General features: G+C 40.5%; 2 protein-coding genes across 3 annotated transcripts in view; one reads left to right on the top strand and one right to left on the bottom strand.

Annotated features, from left to right (window-relative positions):
- The window catches only part of LOC139566484 (zinc finger protein 271-like), a 29,103-nt gene extending 15,657 nt beyond the window's left edge, over positions 1-13,446 (bottom strand). The window contains exons 1-2 of one of the 2 annotated variants that reach the window (XM_071387721.1): positions 12,849-13,446; positions 3,907-5,649 (exon numbers count right to left, since the gene is read on the bottom strand). In XM_071387721.1, the coding sequence (XP_071243822.1) occupies positions 4,055-5,649; positions 12,849-13,128 (1,875 nt within the window). In that variant the 5' untranslated portion in view covers positions 13,129-13,446 and the 3' untranslated portion in view covers positions 3,907-4,054. Of the gene's footprint in view, positions 1-3,906; positions 5,650-12,848 lie in introns of those variants that run through there. The other variant, XM_071387731.1, reaches the window with a different exon arrangement.
- A 2,719-nt stretch (positions 13,447-16,165) lies between these two features.
- Positions 16,166-20,007, top strand: rbbp9 (retinoblastoma binding protein 9). The gene is made up of 5 exons (XM_071387677.1): positions 16,166-16,392; positions 17,988-18,030; positions 18,125-18,230; positions 18,332-18,417; positions 19,409-20,007. The coding sequence occupies exons 1-5, from the start codon at positions 16,297-16,299 to the stop codon at positions 19,630-19,632; spliced, it is 555 nt and encodes a 184-aa protein (XP_071243778.1). The 5' UTR covers positions 16,166-16,296; the 3' UTR covers positions 19,633-20,007.
- Positions 20,008-20,326: the final 319 nt, after the last annotated feature.

Here is a 20,326-nt window from a genome sequence, read left to right as displayed (position 1 = left end):
TCATTCTGTCGAGCTGATCTGTGAGTGTTGGTCGGCGCAAATTACGTCTACAGCGGCTACTGCTGCATTTTGGATACACCTGTATGTCGTAGTGAAGCGCGTATCTTTCTTGTGTTATTATAACTATGTTTCTACTGGTGTCTTCGCCCAAGATATTAGTTACCATTGCCCAGTTGTTTGTGTTAGAGATGTGAGAATACAAAAATCTAAGCCCCCTGTCATCACAAAACTTCTGTGAACAAGCTTTTTTATTTTTTTACATTATCTTTACTTTAGTGGCCTTGATTGTATTTCAGCTATCCCTGAAGCTGATTTAGCTTTCAGCCTTTTTTGCAGATGTCTTCACTACTATTGTGGATAATCATGCTCCATTCATAAAATTAAGAGTTAAAGGTAGATCGAATGCCTGTTACACTCCGGGTTTATCAGGTCATTCATAAAAGACATGATGCTTGGGTCAAGGCCAGGAACACAGGCTTAGGCACGGACTGGCAAGCTTTTAAGAAACTGAGGAATCATTGTGTAAGACAAATCAGAAAGGCTAAATCTGATTATTATGTAACCGCTCTTTCGGATTGTAATAGGAGCCCGGCTAAATTCTGGAAAACTGTCAAATCCCTGAATGGTTCTTCCTCCTAACTGCCATAAATTAATTCAGACATGGGACTCCTCACAGAAAAAAATGCCATCATTGACTCCTTTACTGTATCACCATTTTATTTCAGCGGGCTCTCTCTTTGAAAGAACTTCTAAGCCTATTCACAATGATATTGGGCTGGATGCTGATAGGGGACGCTTGCTGAATGATCAGAGAAATTACAGTAAAAGCTTTTCTCTTAGGCTATTTACAGAAAAAGTCCTGGATGCTTTGCTAGCTTAGACAACAAGAACTCCACAGGGGCCAACCAATTGGATCCCGGTCTGCTTAAGTGTGCAGCGCCCATCATTGTTGGCTCAATAACCCAAATTTTTATTCAACATTGTTATCAGGAAATATTCAAACATTTTGGAAATCAGCTCGTGCTGCCACTCCATAAGGGCGGGGATAGTAGTTATCTGAATAATTATCGCCCCATTTCAAGGCTTCCTTGTCTAGCTAAGATTCTTGAATCCTTGGTAAAATGTCAAACTTTAATATTTTTACAAATGTATTTTGAAGATAAACCAGTCTGGGTTTAGGCCTGGCCATTGCACTATTACATCAACCACTTCATGTGTTTATGATCTTGTCAATGCTTTTGTTTGTGGACCTGTCCAAAGCTTTCAATACTGTTGATAATGCTATTTTATTGAATGGAGCAGCTGCCTCTACTCTTAAACCCTTGGATGTTGTTTTTCATGGCGCCCTTCATTTTTATCACAGGCGACAGTTGTATTACCCATCACTGTATTCTTTACCGAAAGGTTGGCTGGACCTCTTTGAAGTCACATAGATCACATCATTACGCTCTTTTTTCCCCCACAAAGCCCTGCTCAACAAACTTCTGACTTACCTAACATCACTGTTAAGATAAAAAAATTGGTTGGTTAACTCTGGAGACTCCTTTGGTGTCCAGAGAGTTAGGTAAATCAGCCTTTAATTTCCTTGCTCCTTACGTGTGGAATGATCTACAATACACTTTAAAATTGGAGGAATTGGTGCCTATGGCATTTCAGACGGTCGTTAGGGGACCTTTTTCTTGAACAATGTGTCCGTTTATGATTTTCTTATGCTTTTTGTTTATTGTTGTGTATAATAACGTGTATTTTATTGTGTAAATCAATGTGTAGTTTGTGTTTATTGTATTTCGATGTGTATTGTGGTGCTATACAGGGCTCATCTGGAAAAGAGACCGTGGTCTCAGCATTGACTCCCTGTCAAAATAAAGGTTAAATAAATATAAAACAACGGTTGTTGTACATACATTTTGCACATTTGAACAGCAGTAGGATCAATCAACCTTGTTATATTAGGGCTCTAAAGCAATACTAGTTGTGCCCCCCCCCCAACAATAGCAAGCATCAACCTATATCACAAGTGTTGAAAAATGCCTGAGGCCATTTATTGATAAAAACTATTTAAAGCAATGCTGAAAAAACAGACTACTACAATGTTTCAACAACTTTAACCTAACATAGCAGCTGTAAAATAAACGCCCGAGCGGGGTCGGAGACACTGCAACCATCAGATTTTCGGGCTTTAGCCTATTCTCTGTTTTTCCCCTGAAAACCGGATGCTTCTGGTTTCCTTGACCCCACTGAGAGTGAAACAACCCCGCCACACACAAAGACACAGTTGGAGTCGGAAGTTTACATACACATAGGTTGGAGTCATTAAAACTCGTTTTTCAACCACTCCACAAATTTCTTGTTAACAAACTATAGTTTTGGCAAGTCGGTTAGGACATCTACTTTGCGCATGACACAAATATTTTTCCAACAATTGTTTACAGACAGATTATTTCACTGTATCACAATTCCAGTGGGTCAGAAGTTTACATACACTAAGTTGACTGTGCCTTTAAACAGCTTGGAAAATTCCAGAAAATTATGTCATGGCTTTAGAAGCTTCTGATAGGCTAATTGACATGATTTGAGTCAATTGGAGGTGTACCTGTGGATGTATTTCAAGGCCTACCTTCAAACTAAGTGCCTCTTTGCTTGACATCATGGGAAAATCAAAGGAAATCATCCAAGACCTCAGGAAAAAAATGTAGACCTCCACAAGTCTGGTTCATTCTTGGGAGCAATTTCCAAACGCCTGAAGGTACCACGTTGATCTGTACAAACAATAGCACGCAAGTATAAACACCATGGGACCACGCAGCCGTCACACCGCTCAGGAAGGAGACGCGTTCTGTCTCCTAGAGATTAACGTACTTTGGTGCGAAAAGTGCAAATCAATCCCAGAACAACAGCAAAGGACCTTGTCAAGATGCTGGAGGAAACGGGTACAAAAGTATCTATATCCACAGTAAAACGAGTCCTATATCGACATAAGCTGAAAGACCGCTCAGCAAGGAAGAAGCCACTGCTCCAAAACCGCCATAAAAAAGCCAGACTACGGTTTGCAACTGCACATGGGGACAAAGATAGTACTTTTTGGAGAAAAGTCATCTCGAGCCGAAGAACACCATTCCAACCGTAAAGCACGGGGGTGGCAGCATCATGTTGTTGGGGTGCTTTGCTGCAGGAGGGACTGGTGCACTTCACAAAATAGATAGCATCATGAGGATGGAAAATGATGTGGATATATTGAAGCAACATCTCAAGATATCAGTCAGGAAGTTAAAGCTTGGTCGCAAATGGGTCTTCCAAATGGACAATGATACTTCCAAAGTTGTGGCAAAATGGCTTAAGGACAACACTGTCAAGGTATTGGAGTGGCCATCAAAAAGCCCTGACCTCAATCCCATAGAAGATTTGTGGGCAGAACTGAACAAGCGTGTGCGAGCAAGGAGGCCTACAAACCTGACTCAGTAACACCAGCTCTGTCAGGAGGAATAGGCCAAAATTCACCCAATTTATTGTGGGAAGCTTGTGGAAGGCTACCCGAAACGTTTGACCCAAGTTAAACAATTTAAAGACAAAGCTACCAAATACTAATTGAGTGTATGTAAACTTCTGACCTACTGGGAATGTGATGAAAGAAATAAAAGCTGAAATAAATCATTTTCTCTATTATTAGTCTGACATTTCACATTATTAAAATAAAGTGGTGATCCTAACTGACCTAAGACAATTAATTTTTACTAGGATTAAATATCAGGAATTGTGAAATACTGAGTTTAAAATGTATTTGGCTAAGGTGTATGTAAACTTCCGACTTCAACTGTACATACACAGTTTATTACCCAATGTGCAATATATTGTAACTCTTAAAGGCTGACAAGTTTTGAGAGGGCTGGCACTTTGTTAACCCTGCATTAGATCACACCGATGAAGGCCACAATGACGCACTTTAAGAAAGCTTAAGGTAGCAAAACTCCCACTAGTCACAGCAAGGCATGGCTTCTCTCCTATGTGTGTCCACTGGTCTACCATCAACTTGCTTGAGCTAACAAAAGTGGGAAGGTTACCCACAATTGTTCTGTTTTCTCTTGTGTTCAGCCAGGCTTCTTGACTGAGTGAATTTCTTCCCACACTGATCACAACAATAAGGCTTTTCTCCAGTGTGCGTTCGCTGATGTGATTTCAGCTGCTGAGATTGAGCAAATCCCTTCCCGCAGTCAGAGCAGTGGTAAGGCTTCTCTCCTGTGTGTATTCTTTTGTGCTTAACCAGGGTTCCTGACTGAGTGAATCTCTTCCCACACTGATCACAACCATAAGGCTTCTCTCCGGTGTGTATTCGTTGGTGAACTATTAAATCTTTAGAAGAAGTACAGCTCATCCCACAGTCTGAGCAGTGGTAAGGCTTTTCTCCAGTGTGTATTCTCTTATGTTTTACCAGGGTTCCTGACTGAGTGAATCTCTTCCCGCAGTCAGAACAGTGATAAGGCTTCTCTCCCGTGTGTGTTCTCTGGTGTATGGTCAAGGTTTTTGAGAAACTAAAGCACATCCCACAGTCAGAGCAGTAGTAAGGCTTCTCTCCTGTGTGTGTTCGCTGGTGCGTGTTAAGGTTGCTTGCCTGAGTAAAACTCATCCCACAGTCAGAGCAGTGGTAAGGCTTCTCTCCTGTGTGTATTCTTTGGTGCGATTTTAAATGCGCCAACCTAACGAAACACTTCCCACACTCAGAGCAATGGAAAGGCCTCTCTCCAGTGTGGGTTTGCTTGTGTTTAACCAGGGATCCTGAATGAACAAATCTCTTCCCACATTCATCACAGCCATAAGGCTTCTCTCCTGTATGTATTCTCTGATGTGCTGCCAGGTGGCTTGAGTTATTAAAGCTCATCCCGCAGTCTGAGCAGTGGTAAGGCTTCTCCCCTGTGTGTATTCTCTTGTGTATAGCCTGATGTGCTGACTGAGTGAATGTCTTTCCACATTGATCACAGTTAAAAGGTTTTTCTGCTCTGTGTATTCTCTGGTGTACCATCAATCCATCTAATCTAGCAAAACTCTTCCCACAGTCAGAGCAGCTGTAAGGTTTCTCTCCTGTGTGTGTTCGCTGGTGAATTTTTAATTCCCCAGAAGTAGTAAAATTCATTCCGCAATCTGAGCAGTGGTGAAGCTTCTGTCCTGAGTGTCTCCGCTGATGTGATTTCAGGTTGCTTGGCTGATTAAAACTCTTCCCACAGACGGGGCAGTGGTAAGGTTTCTCTCCAGTATGTATTCGCTGATGATTTATCAGGGAGTTAAATGTAGTAAAACTCTTCCCACATTGATCACATTTGTAAGACTTCTTTCCTGTGTGCCCCAGTTGGTGTCTTTTCAAATTACCTGACAGCGCAAACTTCATCCCACAGTCAGAGCAGTGGTAAGGTTTTGAACCTGTGTGTACTCTCTGGTGCAATTGTAATGACTGTGACGTTGAAAAGCTCTTTCCACAATGAGAGCAGTGGTAAAGCTTTTCTCCTGTGTGTATACTCTTATGCCTTTTCAGGTCCACTAAACAAGTAAAACTATTTCCGCAGTGGGAGCATTGATGTGGTCTGGCTGGTTTGGGCTTCTCTACGTCTGCTTCCTCTGAAGGACTCTTCCCACTCTCAGCGCGAGAGTCTGGTCTCTCTCCTGCCAAAGACAAACACAGAATTCCGTTAAACAGCGAGACCTGAATGAAACCTCCACATGATAGATCCGTCTTCCTATTAGGTTCAATCCAAATCAGATCCCTCAATAACCTGTCTTTTCAGAACTATTAGGTTCATTTTTTTTGTTGAGATTTCATAAACAAATGATGTAGAGCTTCAAATCTAATCCTTCTCTCATGAAATGTCATGTATTTAGGCTGAGCAGAAATGGATATGGAGAACTACAATATTTAAATCAACGGCATAGGACGCATTTGATCCATTGTTAATATTTTGTTGGTAGCCCTCTTTGATGGTATAGGCAAAACATCTTATTTATTTTTATGTTTTTATTTCAACTTTATTTAACCAGGAAAGTCAGTTAAGAACAAATTCTTATTTACAATGACGGCCTACCAAAAAGCAAAAGGCCTCCTGCGGGGATGGGGGCTGGGATTAAAAACAAAAATAAATGAAATAAAAATATAGGACAAAACACACATCACGACAAGAGAGACAACACGACATAAAGAGACCTAAGACAACAACATAGCATGGCAGCAACACATGACAACACAGCATGGTAGCAACCCAACAACAACATGGTAGTGTCGTGTCTTTCGTATCATTATATGTGAAAACTTACTTTATCAATTCAATTCTCTGTAATTATCATTAGGTGATTAAACTAATCATTTAAATTTTATTAACTAGGAAGTCGGGGCACCACGGAAAATGTTAAGATTAACAAGCTATACGTTTCTGAATATAACTCTTCAGATATTTTAATATCTGATAAAAATAGTTTTCTAGTAATGAATTATTATTATTACCTTCGTCAGTCTCATCTGAACATCATAAATTGTTGGTTATCTGCACGAACACAGCGTCTGCTATGAATCATCCATACACCAATTGGCTCAGTTATTTATTTACTAACTAACTAAATAATCACAGAAATACACAAACAAATAACAAAGATATTGTTTACTAAAAATGATAGGAAAGAGACCCTAGTGGGCTAAACCAATATGAGTGCTTGGTGGACAAGGGGAAAGGGGTGGGAATGACAAAGAGCGAAAAAGACAAATGGATTCTTTACACACAGTTTATAATTATATACAATGAAATGCTAATCCTCATTCAAGAATAATTGCAAGTATATATTTACAGTTGAAGTCGGAAGTTTATATACACCTTATATTTACAGTTGAAGTCGGAAGTTTACATACACCTTCGCCAAATACATTTAAACTCAGTATTTCACAAATCCTGACATTTCATCCTAGTAAAAATGTCCTGTCTTAGGTCAGTTAGGATCACCATTTTATTTTAAGAATGTTAGAATAACAATAATAGAGAGAATGATTTATTTCAGCTTTTATTTCTTTCATCACATTTCCAGTGGGTCAGAAGTTTACATGCACTCAATTAGTATTTGGTAGCATTGCCTTTAAATTGTTTAACTTGGGTCAAACGTTTCAGGTAGCCTTCCACAAGCTTTCCACAAAAGTAGGTTGAATTTTGGCCCATTCCTCCTAACAGACCTGGTGTAACTGAGTCAGGTTTGTAGGCCTCCTTGCTCGCACATGCCTTTTCAGTTCTGCCCACAAATGTTCTATAGGATTGAAGTTAGGGGTTTGTGATGGCCACTCCAATACCTTGACTTTGTTGTCCTTAAGCCATTTTGCCACAACTTTGGAAGTATGCTTGGGGTCATTGTCCATTTGGAAGACCCATTTGCGACCAATTTTTTACTTCCTGACTGATGTCTTGAGATGTTGTTTCAATATATCCACATCATTTTCCATCCTCATGATGCCATCTATTTTGTGAAGTGCACCAGTCCCTCCTGCAGCAAAGCACCCCCACAACATGACGCTGCCACCCCGTGCTTCACGGTTGGGATGGTGTTCTTCGGCTTGCAAGCATCCCCCTTTTTCCTCCAAACATAACAATGGTCATTATGGCCAAACAGTTCTATTTTTGTTTCATCAGACCAGAGGACATTTCTCCAAAAAAGTACGATCTTTGTGCAGTTGCAAACCATAGTCTGGCTTTTTTATGGGGGTTTTGAAACAGTGGCTTCTTCCGTGCTGAGCGGCCTTTCAGGTTATGTCGATATAGGACTCGTTTTACTGTGGATATAGATACTTTTGTACCCGTTTCCCCCAGCATCCTCACAAGGTCCTTTGCTGTTGTTCTGTGATTGATTTGTATTTTTCGCATCAAAGTACGTTCATCTCTAGGAGACAGAACGCGTCTCCTTCCTGAGCGCGTCTCCTCTCCTTCCTTGCATACTATTGTTTGTACATATAAAACGCGGTACATTATGGCGTTTGGAAATTGCTCACTAGGATGAACCAGACTTGTGGAGGTCTATAATATTTTCTGAGGTCTTGGCTGATTTCTTTTGATTTTCCCATGATGTCAAGAAAAGAGGCACTGAGTTTGAAGGTAGGCTTGAAATACATCCACAGGTACACCTCCAATTGACTCAAATGATGTCAATTAGCCTATCAGAAGCTTCTAAAGCCATGACATCATTTTCTGGAATTTTCCAAGCTGTTTAAAGGCACAGTCAACTTAGTGTATGTAAACTTCCGACCCACTAGAATTGTGATACAGTGAATTATAAGTGAAATAATCTGTCTGTAAACAATTGTTGGAAACATTACTTGTGTCATGCACACGGTAGATGTCCTAACCGACTTGCCAAAACTATAATTAGTTAACAAGAAATTTGGGCAGTGGTTGAAAAACTAGTTTTAACGACTCCAACCTAAGTGTAGGTACATTTCCGACTTCAACTGTACGCCGTATGTCATTGTTGTCTTCTCTTTTGGAATCCGGTCTGTCTGCTGGAGAGTTCAGAGTCTCTCTGGTTGCGTTTCGCCGAAGATCAAAGTATTTTGTGGTTAGAATGGATACTTCAGAGTACCATTCAGAAATGTCCTCATAGAATAGATGTTTCGGGCGGTTGTCTGTATTCTCGTCCTCGGTTTACATAATTTATAGCTGCAGACTAGTAATTTGTGTCTAAGATTTGCTCCTATTCTGTAGGGATCGATAGTCTCAGAGTATAACCATTTCCAGCCGTGTATCCAATGCTCCACGTGGAATAGTCTTGTCCTTTGGTAGAGTCACACACCATCGTCACCCGGCATGTTTTGGTCTCAGAAATTCAACCATTTGCAACCTCAGCTCACGCTGGGGTTTGCTTAGTCTTAAGTGAATTTCATCAGGAGTGGGTTTTATATGTAACGGTAGAAAAGGGCAGTCCATGACGCCAAATGTGATGTCTGGACTCACGGGGCTGTGGCCACTGACTAGTTCATCTTTATATGAAAATCCATACTCTCATTTAGACAGTTAATATCACATTACATCTTTTCACAAATAGTTTCATGCTTAATCACATATTTTCACAATATTTAGATGTAAACCAGACAGCTGGGAAATGTACACTTCAAGAGATACTGTTATGTGTGTTTCCTGTACTTCATGAGATCACCAAATGAAACACACTCGTCACAACTGTCCCTTAAGTGTCCACGGACTATTCCCACATTCTCATAAACATATATATATATATTTTTTAATTCTCCCATTTTGTTGATTTAGGCATCTCCAAGTGAAGTCCATCGTTCTCTCTCTGCGCTCTCAATTTCTGTATGACCAGGGGGGAAGAGTCTCCGCCAGGAATTTATGACCGGAGATAACAGAACCTGAGTGTAAGAGAAAGTGAGGGGGGGGGGCGTTCTACACCCAGAAAGGGCCACGTCATGACAGTAGCAACACAACACGGCAGCAGCACAACATGGTAGCAGCACAACCATTGTTGGGCATAGACAACAGCACAAAGGGCAAGAAGGTAGAGACAACAATACATCACACAAAGCTGCCACAACTGTCAGTAAGTGTGTCCATGATTATGTCCTTCAATGAAGAGATTGAGATAAAACTGTCAAGTTTGAGTGTTTGTTGCAGCTCGTTCCAGTCACAGGCTGCAGCGAACTGAAAAGACGAGCGACCAAGGGATGCGTGTGATTTGGGGACTTTTAACAGAATGTGACTGCCAGAACGGGTGTTGTATATGGAGGATGAGTGCTGCAGTAGATATCTCAGATAGGGGGGAGTGAGGCCTAAGAGGGTTTTATAAATAAGCATCAACCAGTGGGTCTTGCGACGGGTATACAGAGATGACCAGTTCACAGAAGAGTATAAAGTACAGTGATATATCCTATAAGAAGCATTGGTGGCAAATCTGATGGCCGAATGGTAAAGAACATGTAGCTGCTCGAGAGCACCCTAACCTGCCGATCTATAAATTACATCTCCGTAATCTAGCATGGGTAGGATGGTCATCTGAATCAGGGTTAGTTTGGCAGCTGGGGTGAAAGAGGAGCGATTACGATAGAGGAAACCAAGTATAGATTTAACTCTAGCCTGCAGCTTTGATATGTGCTGAGAAAAGGACAATGTACCATCAGCCATACTCCCAACTTGTATGAGGTGACTACCTCAAGCTCTAAACCCTCAGTGGTAGTAATCACACCTTTGGGGAGAGGGGCATTCTTCTTACCAAACCCCATTACCTTTGTTTTGGAGGTGTTCAGAACAAGGTTATGGGCAGAGAAAGCTTGTTGGACACTAAGAAAGCTTTGTTGTAGAGCATTTAACATAAAATCCAGGGGTGGCCAGTTGAGTATAAGACTGTATCATCTGTATATAAATGCACGAGAGCTTCCTACTGCCTGAGCTATGTTGTTAATGTAAATTAAGAAGCGCGTGGGGCCTAGGATCAAGCCTTGGGGTACACCCTTGTGACAGGCAGTGGCTGAGTCAACAGATGTTCTGGCTTTATACACTCTTTGAGAGAGGTCGTTAGCATACCAGAGACACCAATACTCCTTAGCCAGCCCACAAGAATGGAATGGTCTACCGTATCAAACGCTTTGGCCAAGTCAATAAAAATAGCAGCACAACATTGCTCAGAATCAAGGGCAATGGTGACATCATTGAGATTGCAGTGACACATCCATAACCTGAGCGGAAACCATATTGCATACCAGAGAAAATACTATAGACATCAAGAAAGCCAGTCAGTTGATTATTGACAAGTTTTTCCAACACTTTTGATAAACAGGGCAAAATAGAAATAGGCCTATAACATTTAGGATCAGCTTCATCTCCCACTTTAAATAAAGGACTAACCGTGGCTGCCTTCCAAGCAATGGGAACCTCCCCAGAGAGGAGAGACAGGTTAAAAAGGTCAGAGATAGGCTTGGTGATTATAATGGCAGCAACCTTAAAGAAGAAAGTTTAATCTGACCCAGATGTTTTTTTAGGGTCAATTTTAGGGAGCTCCATTTGCACCTCGGACTCAGTAAATGTCTGCAGGGAGAAACGTTGAAGCGGGGCAGGGGGAAAAAAGGGAGGAGCATCGGGGCTAGTCGCATTAGAAGGGGTGGGAGATCAAGAAATGTTGGACGGGCAAGGAGGCATGGCTGAGTCAAATAGGAATCCTGACTTAATGAAGTGGTGATTAAAGAGCTCAGCCATGTGCTTATTGTCAGTAACAACCACATCAACTTTCAGGGACATGGGCAGCTGTGAGGAGGGTTTATTCTCCAGGTCTAACTGTTTTCCAAATGTATTGGGGTTAAACCCAGAGAGAGAACTGCTCCTTAAAGTAACTCACTTTGGCCTTCCGGATAGCCTGAGTGCATTTATTTCTCATTTGCCTGAACGAGAGCCAGTCAGCCTGAGTTTCCGTTTGCCGAGGCTTTTACCAAATGCAATTCTTGAGGTGGAGTAACTCTGCAAGATCACGGTCGAACAGGCTGATCCTGTTTTTAATTCTCATTTTCTTTATGAGGGTGTGTTTCTTAACAAGATCACTGAAGATATCAAAAAAAGAAGGTCCAAGCTTCTTCGACAGAGGGGATCAGGCTGATTCTATTCTAATTTACAGAGGCCAGGTTATGAAGGAAGGCTTGCTCATTAAAGTTTTCTAGCAAGCGTGTATGACAAATCAGGACAGGACATTTCACAAAGCAGCCATTACGAACACAGGCTGTAAAACAGTGATCACTAAGGTCATTACAGAAACACCAGACTGGTACCTATCAGGATTATTTGTGAGGATAACATCGAGGAAAGTAGCCTTTTCTGGGTGTTTGGAGTCATACCTTGTAGGATTGGTAATAATCTGAGAAAGATTTAGGGAGTCCCATTGCTTTAGGACTTTGTCAGGTGGTTTAAGTATGTCCCAGTTTAGGTCACCTAGCAGGACAAATTCAGACTTAATGTAAGGGGCCAGGAGAGAGATTAGAGCAGGTAGGGTACAGGCCGGTGCTGATGGAGGACGATAACACCCGCAACAGTCAACAATGAGCTATTTGAAAGTTTAATGCTTAAAACCAGCAAATCAAATTGTATGGGGACAGACTTGGTGGAGACAACCGAGCACTCTAGGTGATACTGGGTAAAGATTGCCATTTCCTACCTTTGGAAGATCTGTCTTGCAGAAAAAGGTTATAGCCAGAAAGGTTAACATCAGTATTCAAAACACTCTTTCTTAACCACGTCTCAGTAATGACCAACATCTGGTTTGGAGCTGTGAACCCACACTTCCAATTGATACATTTTAGGTAATAAGCTTCTAGTGTTAATGTGCAGAAAACCCAGGCTTTTACGAGAGCAGAAATCAGTGAAACAGATATCAGAGCACAAGTCAGAATTGGGCTAGCAACAGTAGATGGGCCAGGGTGTACATGCACATACAAGGTTTACATACAATCAAGGCACGGCAGAGGACAGGGAGAGCTCTGCAGTGTTGATTTATGGCATTTGAATGTGCATTAGGATCATATTATACAGCAATTTCATCAGGTAACATGAATCCAAAGCCGGCGAGAGGTGGTTAGAATAGGATGGGAGGCTAAAAGTCTGTGTAACCAATTGAGAGTCCCGAGTGTGGGAACAAACATAGTCTGTCCCACGGTAGGGTAAACAAGAAAGTTCATAGTCAACAAAGTACGTGGAGTCATGAGGCAAATAGCAAAATGCACAAGAGTGTGGATTTAACAATTTCTGCAGTACAGAACAACATATTCAAGTGTAGAACTTCAGTGGGATGTCACTTTAAAATCACACATCAGTTTAAGACTCTCCCCGTTTTAATACTGTACTCACTGGTGTTAAGATCTCCAGTCTCCTCTTTGTCACCCTTCTCCTCTTCTTTCAATGAGACAGTCATCTCACCCTCCTCTTTCACACCAACCACTGTATCCTCCTCATTCTCTTCCTCCTCTTTCATTCTGAAAGCTTCTTCCTCTTCTTTCATTGTTAATTCTTCAAAAAATGTTTTTACTGTGACAGCCTCCTCTTCCTTCTCCTTTTTCACGAGAACGTCTGTCTCTGTCCAGTAGACATCCTCTTCTTTAGCAGGGGGGGAGTAGCTCAGTGAGCTCATGGTCGGAGATGTTAGCTAACTAGTTAGCTATCTAGCTATCATTAGCAACTTGGCTAGTGCTAATCTAGTTTGAAGATAACCTATAGGTGTCTGCCAGCTTGCTGATTAATATGAACATATGAAATCACGAGGTAACTATGATAAAAGTGTATTTAAAACACAGCGACTAGTATACCGAAATGGTCTAAAAAGCTTAAATGTTTCGGCAATGTCGGATAGCAGCAAGCTACCGAGGTGGGATCTGTTGTTGTATTCGAAACAGCCAAAAGAACAGTGCAGTCCACTACTAGACACACATCGCCATCTGCTGACTGGAGTGCATAACGCAGTTGAGGAAAATCGTTTTATTTTCAGACAGAAAAGTATATTGCTTTCAAATACTTATTTTTCTAAGATTAATATGACATTATGAAGCATACTCCGTACATATAGGCAAATATGCAGTTGTTGATTAATGCAAATTCGATTGATACATTTAAACACACATTACATTGTTAAAACATATGAAATTAATATAAGATGATGATTTAAAAAAAATATCTATATATATTATTTCACCTTTATTTAACCAGGTAGGCTAGTTGAGAACAAGTTCTCATTTGCAACTGCGACCTGGCCAAGATAAAGCATTGCAAATTCGACACATACAAAAACAGAGTTACACATGGAATAAACAAAACATACAGTCAATAATACAGTAGAAAAATAAGTCTATATACAATGTGAGCAAATGAGGTGAGATAAGGGAGGTAAAAGCAAAAAAAGGCCATGGTGGCAAAGTAAATCCAATGTAGCAAGTAAAACACTGGAATGGTAGATTTGCAGTGGAAGAATGTGCAAAGTAGAAATAGAAATAGTGAGGTGCAAAGGAGCAAAATAAATAAATAAATACAGTGGGGGAAGAGGTAGTTGTTGGGCTAAATTATAGATGGGCTATGTACAGGTGCAGTAATCTGTGAGTTGCTCTGACAGCTGGTGCTTAAAGCTAGTGAGGGAGATAAGTGTTTCCAGCTTCAGAGATTTTTGCAGTTCGTTCCAGTCGTGGGCAGCAGAGAACTGGAAGGAAAGACGACCAAAGGAGGAATTGGCTTTGGGGGTGACCAGTGAGATATACCTACTGGAGTGCGTGCTACGAGTGGGTGCTGCTATGGTGACCATTGAGCTGAGATAAGGCGGGGCTTAACCTAGCAGAGACTTGTAGATAACCTGTAGCCAGTGGGTTTGGCGACGAGTATGAAGCGAGGGCCAACCAACGAGAGCTGATACATCAAATATGATGAAAAAAAGGTATATATATTCACCTCTATTTTCTAATTTGTAAGTGTGTATATAGCTAATAAGGCATTTATTATGTGTTATTAGTAGACCTTAATTAAGTGTTTCTTATTCAAACATTATAAGTAATGTATTTATTGGTCAATCCGTAATAACCTCATAGCCATAATAAAGGCGTACTAATAGTTAATAAAGGGCAAGTTACACAAGAAACAGACTCTTAGTATGTTGTCTCTATGTTGGATTAATAAGGGCATAGTACCTTAAGATGTGTTCCCTATAAAAAATGTGACCATATTTGTACTTTTATTTAAATACAGGGGCGGCAGGTAGCCTTGTGGTTAGAGCGTTGGACTAGTAACCAAAAGGTTGCAAGATCGAATCCCTGAGCTGACAAGGTAAAAAAATCTGTTGTTAAAAAGTCCAAATGTGACACAAACAATTAGCAACTAAACTTCCATATGAATAGCTGACTTACAGCACTTTTTAGTTTATTTGAACCTATACCAATGTATTCTGGATCTACTGTATGACTACCATAATGTATGGTTGAAATATTTGGTAATTTGCGATGGAATTATATAATTATTTTGTCATTTGACGGAAAGAGGATTTATCTTTGTATCTGTGCCATAATTGCGTCTGTGACAGCATGGGCAGCGCCATTGAGTCTCCATTTTAAAGGCCCAGTGCAGACAAAAAATGTGATTACCTATGTTTTATATACATTTCCACACTATGAGGTTGGAATAATACTGTGACATTGTAAAAATTAGGATAATGCCCGTTTAGTGTAAGAGCTGTTTGAAAAGACAACTTAAAATTTCTGTCCGTTTTGGTGGGATGTGGTTTTGGCATCACCAGGCAGTAAATTAGTTAATAGACCTCTCCAATTTGAAAGAGTTCCAAACCTCTCTGCCAATAACAGCTGGTTTTCAGTTTCCCCCTCCCCACTCAGAGTCCTAGCAAAAATATTTGCTTGAGAAATTGCTCTTTGCTAAGAAGTTGTTTCTTTTTGACCATTTTATTTGAAAACACTCACAGTACGGTACTTAATTGTTGCCTAGAAATGATTGGCCCACTTTCTTCTTATTTTGTGTTTGAAAAAAGTGTAACGCTAATATTGGTGATTTAAGCCCACCTGCAGTACTGGAGTCCTGAACCAAATCTTGTGTGGCATTAATTTATTGTGGCCCCAAGATGGCGGTGATATAGCTTACATCCATTTACAAACCATAGCACACCATTTGAAGATTAAGACGATGCTTGGATCAATGGCTGATCGCTCCCAACCAGTTGACTACTTCAAAATGAAGGGGTTCGATTAATGCCCCAGACCGTTGATTGCATTGGTTTCAGAACCGGGCTGCCTTCCAGGGGTGATCCATGTTCCCCATTTTGGCCGACGGCGGAGTCGGCCAAAAACAAAAGTGACGAAGGTTAAGCGTGTGGAGTAATGCAAAAGTAATTGCTTTATCTGCCTTCCCAATGAAAACTAGTTTAAAAATTAGAACATATATTTTATGGAAAAGATATGTTGTATGTTTCTGAACGATCCACCATGCTGCCATGTTGACAACATGACCGCACAGATTACTGTTTGATTTGAGAAGGGTGCTCCTCCCTCGCTGCTTTTGCCCGTTCAGTTCACGGGCAATAGTCTGGTGCACTTAGTCGAACTCCCTCAATGGTGGAAGCCCTCAATGGCCATGTACATGCTAAAACTGGTTAAGTCCTCTAATATTTCTATGGTCTATCTGGAACACAACCATTCGCTGCGCAAAATTGACTCACTCGAACATGCACTGATGAGCGTCATATGACTACTCACAGTCAGCATTGTTTAGGGAAGTGTATTCAAACATCGACAGAAGACAACGTGGATAAGAGAAAATGCCACTGACGAAAGCGATAATTGTCCCAGGAAATGGAGCTGGAGATGTAGAGCGGTCCAATTGGTATGGATGGGCCAAAAAACAGATAAATAAGGTGCGCACTGTTAAAGTATGCGAAAGTCTAAGAGCTTGCGCCCGCATGCTCCCAACAAGGGATGTGCGAACTGTGGCTCCTATGATTTTGACAACTGTTTCATATATTGGTTACTCTGCTTGTTACATACATTTTTGGACTTTTAGAGTAATGATATGTAGACATCAAGAAGAATATAACTTATAAATGCCTCATGTACTTTAAACGGTAGGAACCACTTGTTTTACTTTTGCCAGAAGATACCTGACCCTACCTTTACACTGAGCTCATGGGCGTCCGAACGCAATCATGGTTACATTAAGACAGCATTGTGCCAGTGCGAGATATGGTACATAGAGAAGATTTAAATACTTACATTTTCCTGAAAAACTGCCCTTTTCATCCTCATGCTAGCCAGCAGTAGCCACAGCAGCAATTATGGAATGACAAGGTGGCTTTGTCTAGGGGAGTTGGGATTAAAACATTTATAATAATCAAATTCACACATGCGTATTAATACACACCAAATAATGAATTATTATATTCAGTGACAGATGACCACAAATGCCTATATTTCTCACATATCACATTATAAACTAGCCTAGATTCCTCAGATATCACATTATAAGCTAGCTCTATACAGAGCCCTGCATTTTGGATGGAGGATATCCTCCATACAGAATTCTAATTGACAAGTGCAATGCATGGAAGAGATATGGTCTATGATTGTTCTGGAAATTATTCCATAGAAACTTCATTTGGAGGAAGAATGTTTGATATGCTTTTTACATTTGTATCCCAAATCATTTCTGAGAATTATATGATGGAAGAGTATGATGGCGTATGTCCTAGATTTTGAAATAAAATGTTTCACCTGAATTTATTCAACATTAAAAATGTGAATATCTCAAAAGTACCCTTTTTGATTTTGTACATTTTTAGACATTGTTTAAAACAATATACTTTACAAGTATATCACATGTCCAGTGGGTGCTCTGCTACTTTTGAAGTTATGACACTTTGAATGGGGAAAATGAATTCAAAGGTAAATTCCTGGTGATTTGCTGAAATATGATAGGTCATTAACCAATGTCAATTAGATGTATAAAATGGGTCATATCTTTATAAGTAGCAAAGCACCCACTCTGGAAATGTGACGTGTTTGAAGAGTATATTGTTTCAAACAAAAAATAAGCTATATTAAAAAGGGTACTTTTGAGATATTCATATTTCCAATGTTGAATAAATTAATGTGAAAAATTGCGTTTCAGAATTTCGACAAACTCCATATTTTAGAGCACACTATAAGGAGTATAATGAAACCAAGATGTCTGTATCATGTGCAGTTCACCGATCATAGGGTCTTACGAGAGGTATAGGTCTAAAAAGGGCCTAAAATTGCCACTATCTTCATCATAATTTTCTCAGAAATGGTTTGTGATGCAAATGTAAAAATCATAACATCCTTACTACCAAAGAAGATTCTATGTGAGAATTGCCATAACGATCTGAAATACCAAACATGTTTTGGGCTATCCTGGCGTGGAATCGCCCATTTTCAACCTTTACTTACTGATACTTCATTTGGTATTAATAGTTAACTTGCTGTCCTATAGATTCCAGATATGACCTGCCTGTTGAGCAACATGCCTGACCCAGGTATGTAGAAGGAAGTTCAGTATTTAAACCCATTCATTTTGGGCCTCCAATGTCATTACTGTGAGGTGCTAGTACTGTATTTTTCTTTTTCTAGTGACAGCCAGAGAGAGCATATGGTTGCCATTCATTCAGGAGGAGCTCCAATGTGATGAGGAGACTGTCATCATTGGCCACAGCTCTGGGGCAGCTGCAGCCATGAGGTAGGATCGTGATTACAAAGAATTTGAGGATATTCCTCATGCAAACTCTTCCTTTTTGTTTGTTGGAAAGTTACTATACCTAACTTTGTGGTACCATGCAGGTATGCAGAAACACACAACGTGTTTGGCCTCATTCTGGTGGGTGCCTATACTTCTGACCTGGGAGATGAGAATGAGAGAGAGAGTGGTGAGTTTACAGATTACTTACCAGTGTCAGTTCCAATTAACTACAACAACCACTTTTCTAATTGGATTCGGGTTGGATTAAATATTTGAATTGGGTATTTCAATTCTGATCATTCGGTGTGTAGTGATGAAAATCTGGATAATCTTGATCTCACTAGAAGGGTAGATTTAGAAAGGTGAAAGGCATTACAATAGTGGAATTTCAGAGAAATAAAAAAGGTTTCATTAAATATTTCCATTATGTTAAATTGACTGGAGTATAGGTATGTGGTCAGTTGTTGTATTGAGCAGTGTCAAATAAAAGCATGTACTTACAAGTGATACGAGAAGCAAGCTCCATAATTTATATGAATATCTTTATTCATGTAGTTTAGTCATCTGTAGTAACATTGCCTGTTCAGTACATGGCAAGGTGTAGGCCTATTCAAAGCACTGAAAATACAGATTCTGTGATGTTGAGATTTTAATGTCTGGATCAGAATAACCCTATCCAATCATTTTCTGGCTCCAAATCACCCAGGTTGATCTGATCCTGGAAAGCAAAATAGGGGGTTACAGAATCCAGATCATTCTGATTCTGAAAAACTGGGCCCAGGTGTTTAGCCTAGTGTTAATTTCTGAATTGGGATACAAGAGCGCCACAGAAAAGCTGCAGTCAAGTGTCCCTAAATCCAGTTTAATGTAAATCACCACTCGTTTATCCATCCCCCACCTCAAGTCACTGAAACAGTGGCTGCATCCCAGTATGACTATATTGCAGTCGGGTTGTTTAGATTATCATATCGTAAAGTAATTGCTTTAATGTACAACTCCATTTCCTCATTTGTAGAGATGAGACCAATCAGATCTGTATCCGATCCCTGCAAATGTGGAAGTAGTGTTTGACATTGCAGAGACCCCATCAATATAATTTATTGATCTGATAGTATGCGACTGCAATGTAGGCAGTTTGGAACACACCGTTATGTCTCCCTGTGTATCTCTTCACTCAGGATATTTTAGCCGGCCATGGGAGTGGGAGCAAATGAGAAGAAACGTTGGGCACATCGTTCAGTTTGGCTCCACGGATGACCCCTTCCTGCCTTGGGAGGAGCAGCAAGCTGTGGCCGAGGGCCTGGGCGCGGTGCTGCACAAATACACAGACCGAGGACACTTCCAGAACACACAATTCCCTGAGCTCATTGACGCAGTGCGAAAGCTGAGGGCAGCTGCTTAAAAAGCAGCAGAGATGTCCGCCATTGGAATATGACACGCAATGAGGACAATAGCCCAATTACGAATATCTGTTTAGTTGCTCCCTTCACTCGGTGTCCCTCTGGGGAATCCTCATGTGGACCCTTATGATTACGATATGATGGAGATTCCAATTTAGCAAGTGTAGTTCACAATGTCATCAATGTGCTTATGTTTTGCTCCATTACTTTGAGTGCTCTACGGAAGACTCGCCAGTTTTGATTCACCTGTTTCCAGCAGTTTGTTGAAAGAGTTCAGCAAATATTAAGATTCACCCACAAATGCGCATTTTACTGACAGCCGTGAGTTTCCATCAAACTGGCTTCTTGCAAATAAAATGCTGTGCGAAAAGACAGAAGTCATTTGTGTTTCCATCCCTTAACTATGTTGATGGTTTTGGCACAAAAACTCAAACAGGATTTACAGACAAACATTAGGGTAATCGCTTGCACAGGCTAACATTGAACTCCGGTATAAAAACACATGCTATTGGGACCCTTCAATCCAACATTGCCAAACAGGAATAAAACTGATTACAGTGATCTAGTGTACCCAAATGATCTACATCATACCACTCATTTTCTTCAATCATTTCTTTAATCACATAAGGCCTTCAGACATGAAGGAACATACCAGTCAGCCTTACCAGATCCCTGATAGCATACCCCTCTACCCTT

The sequence above is a fragment of the Salvelinus alpinus genome, chromosome 2 (genome assembly GCF_045679555.1).
Source record: "Salvelinus alpinus chromosome 2, SLU_Salpinus.1, whole genome shotgun sequence".
Lineage (NCBI taxonomy): Eukaryota > Metazoa > Chordata > Actinopteri > Salmoniformes > Salmonidae > Salvelinus > Salvelinus alpinus.
Note: the sequence above shows the minus strand (reverse complement) of the source record. Positions and strands in the feature narration are given on the sequence as shown.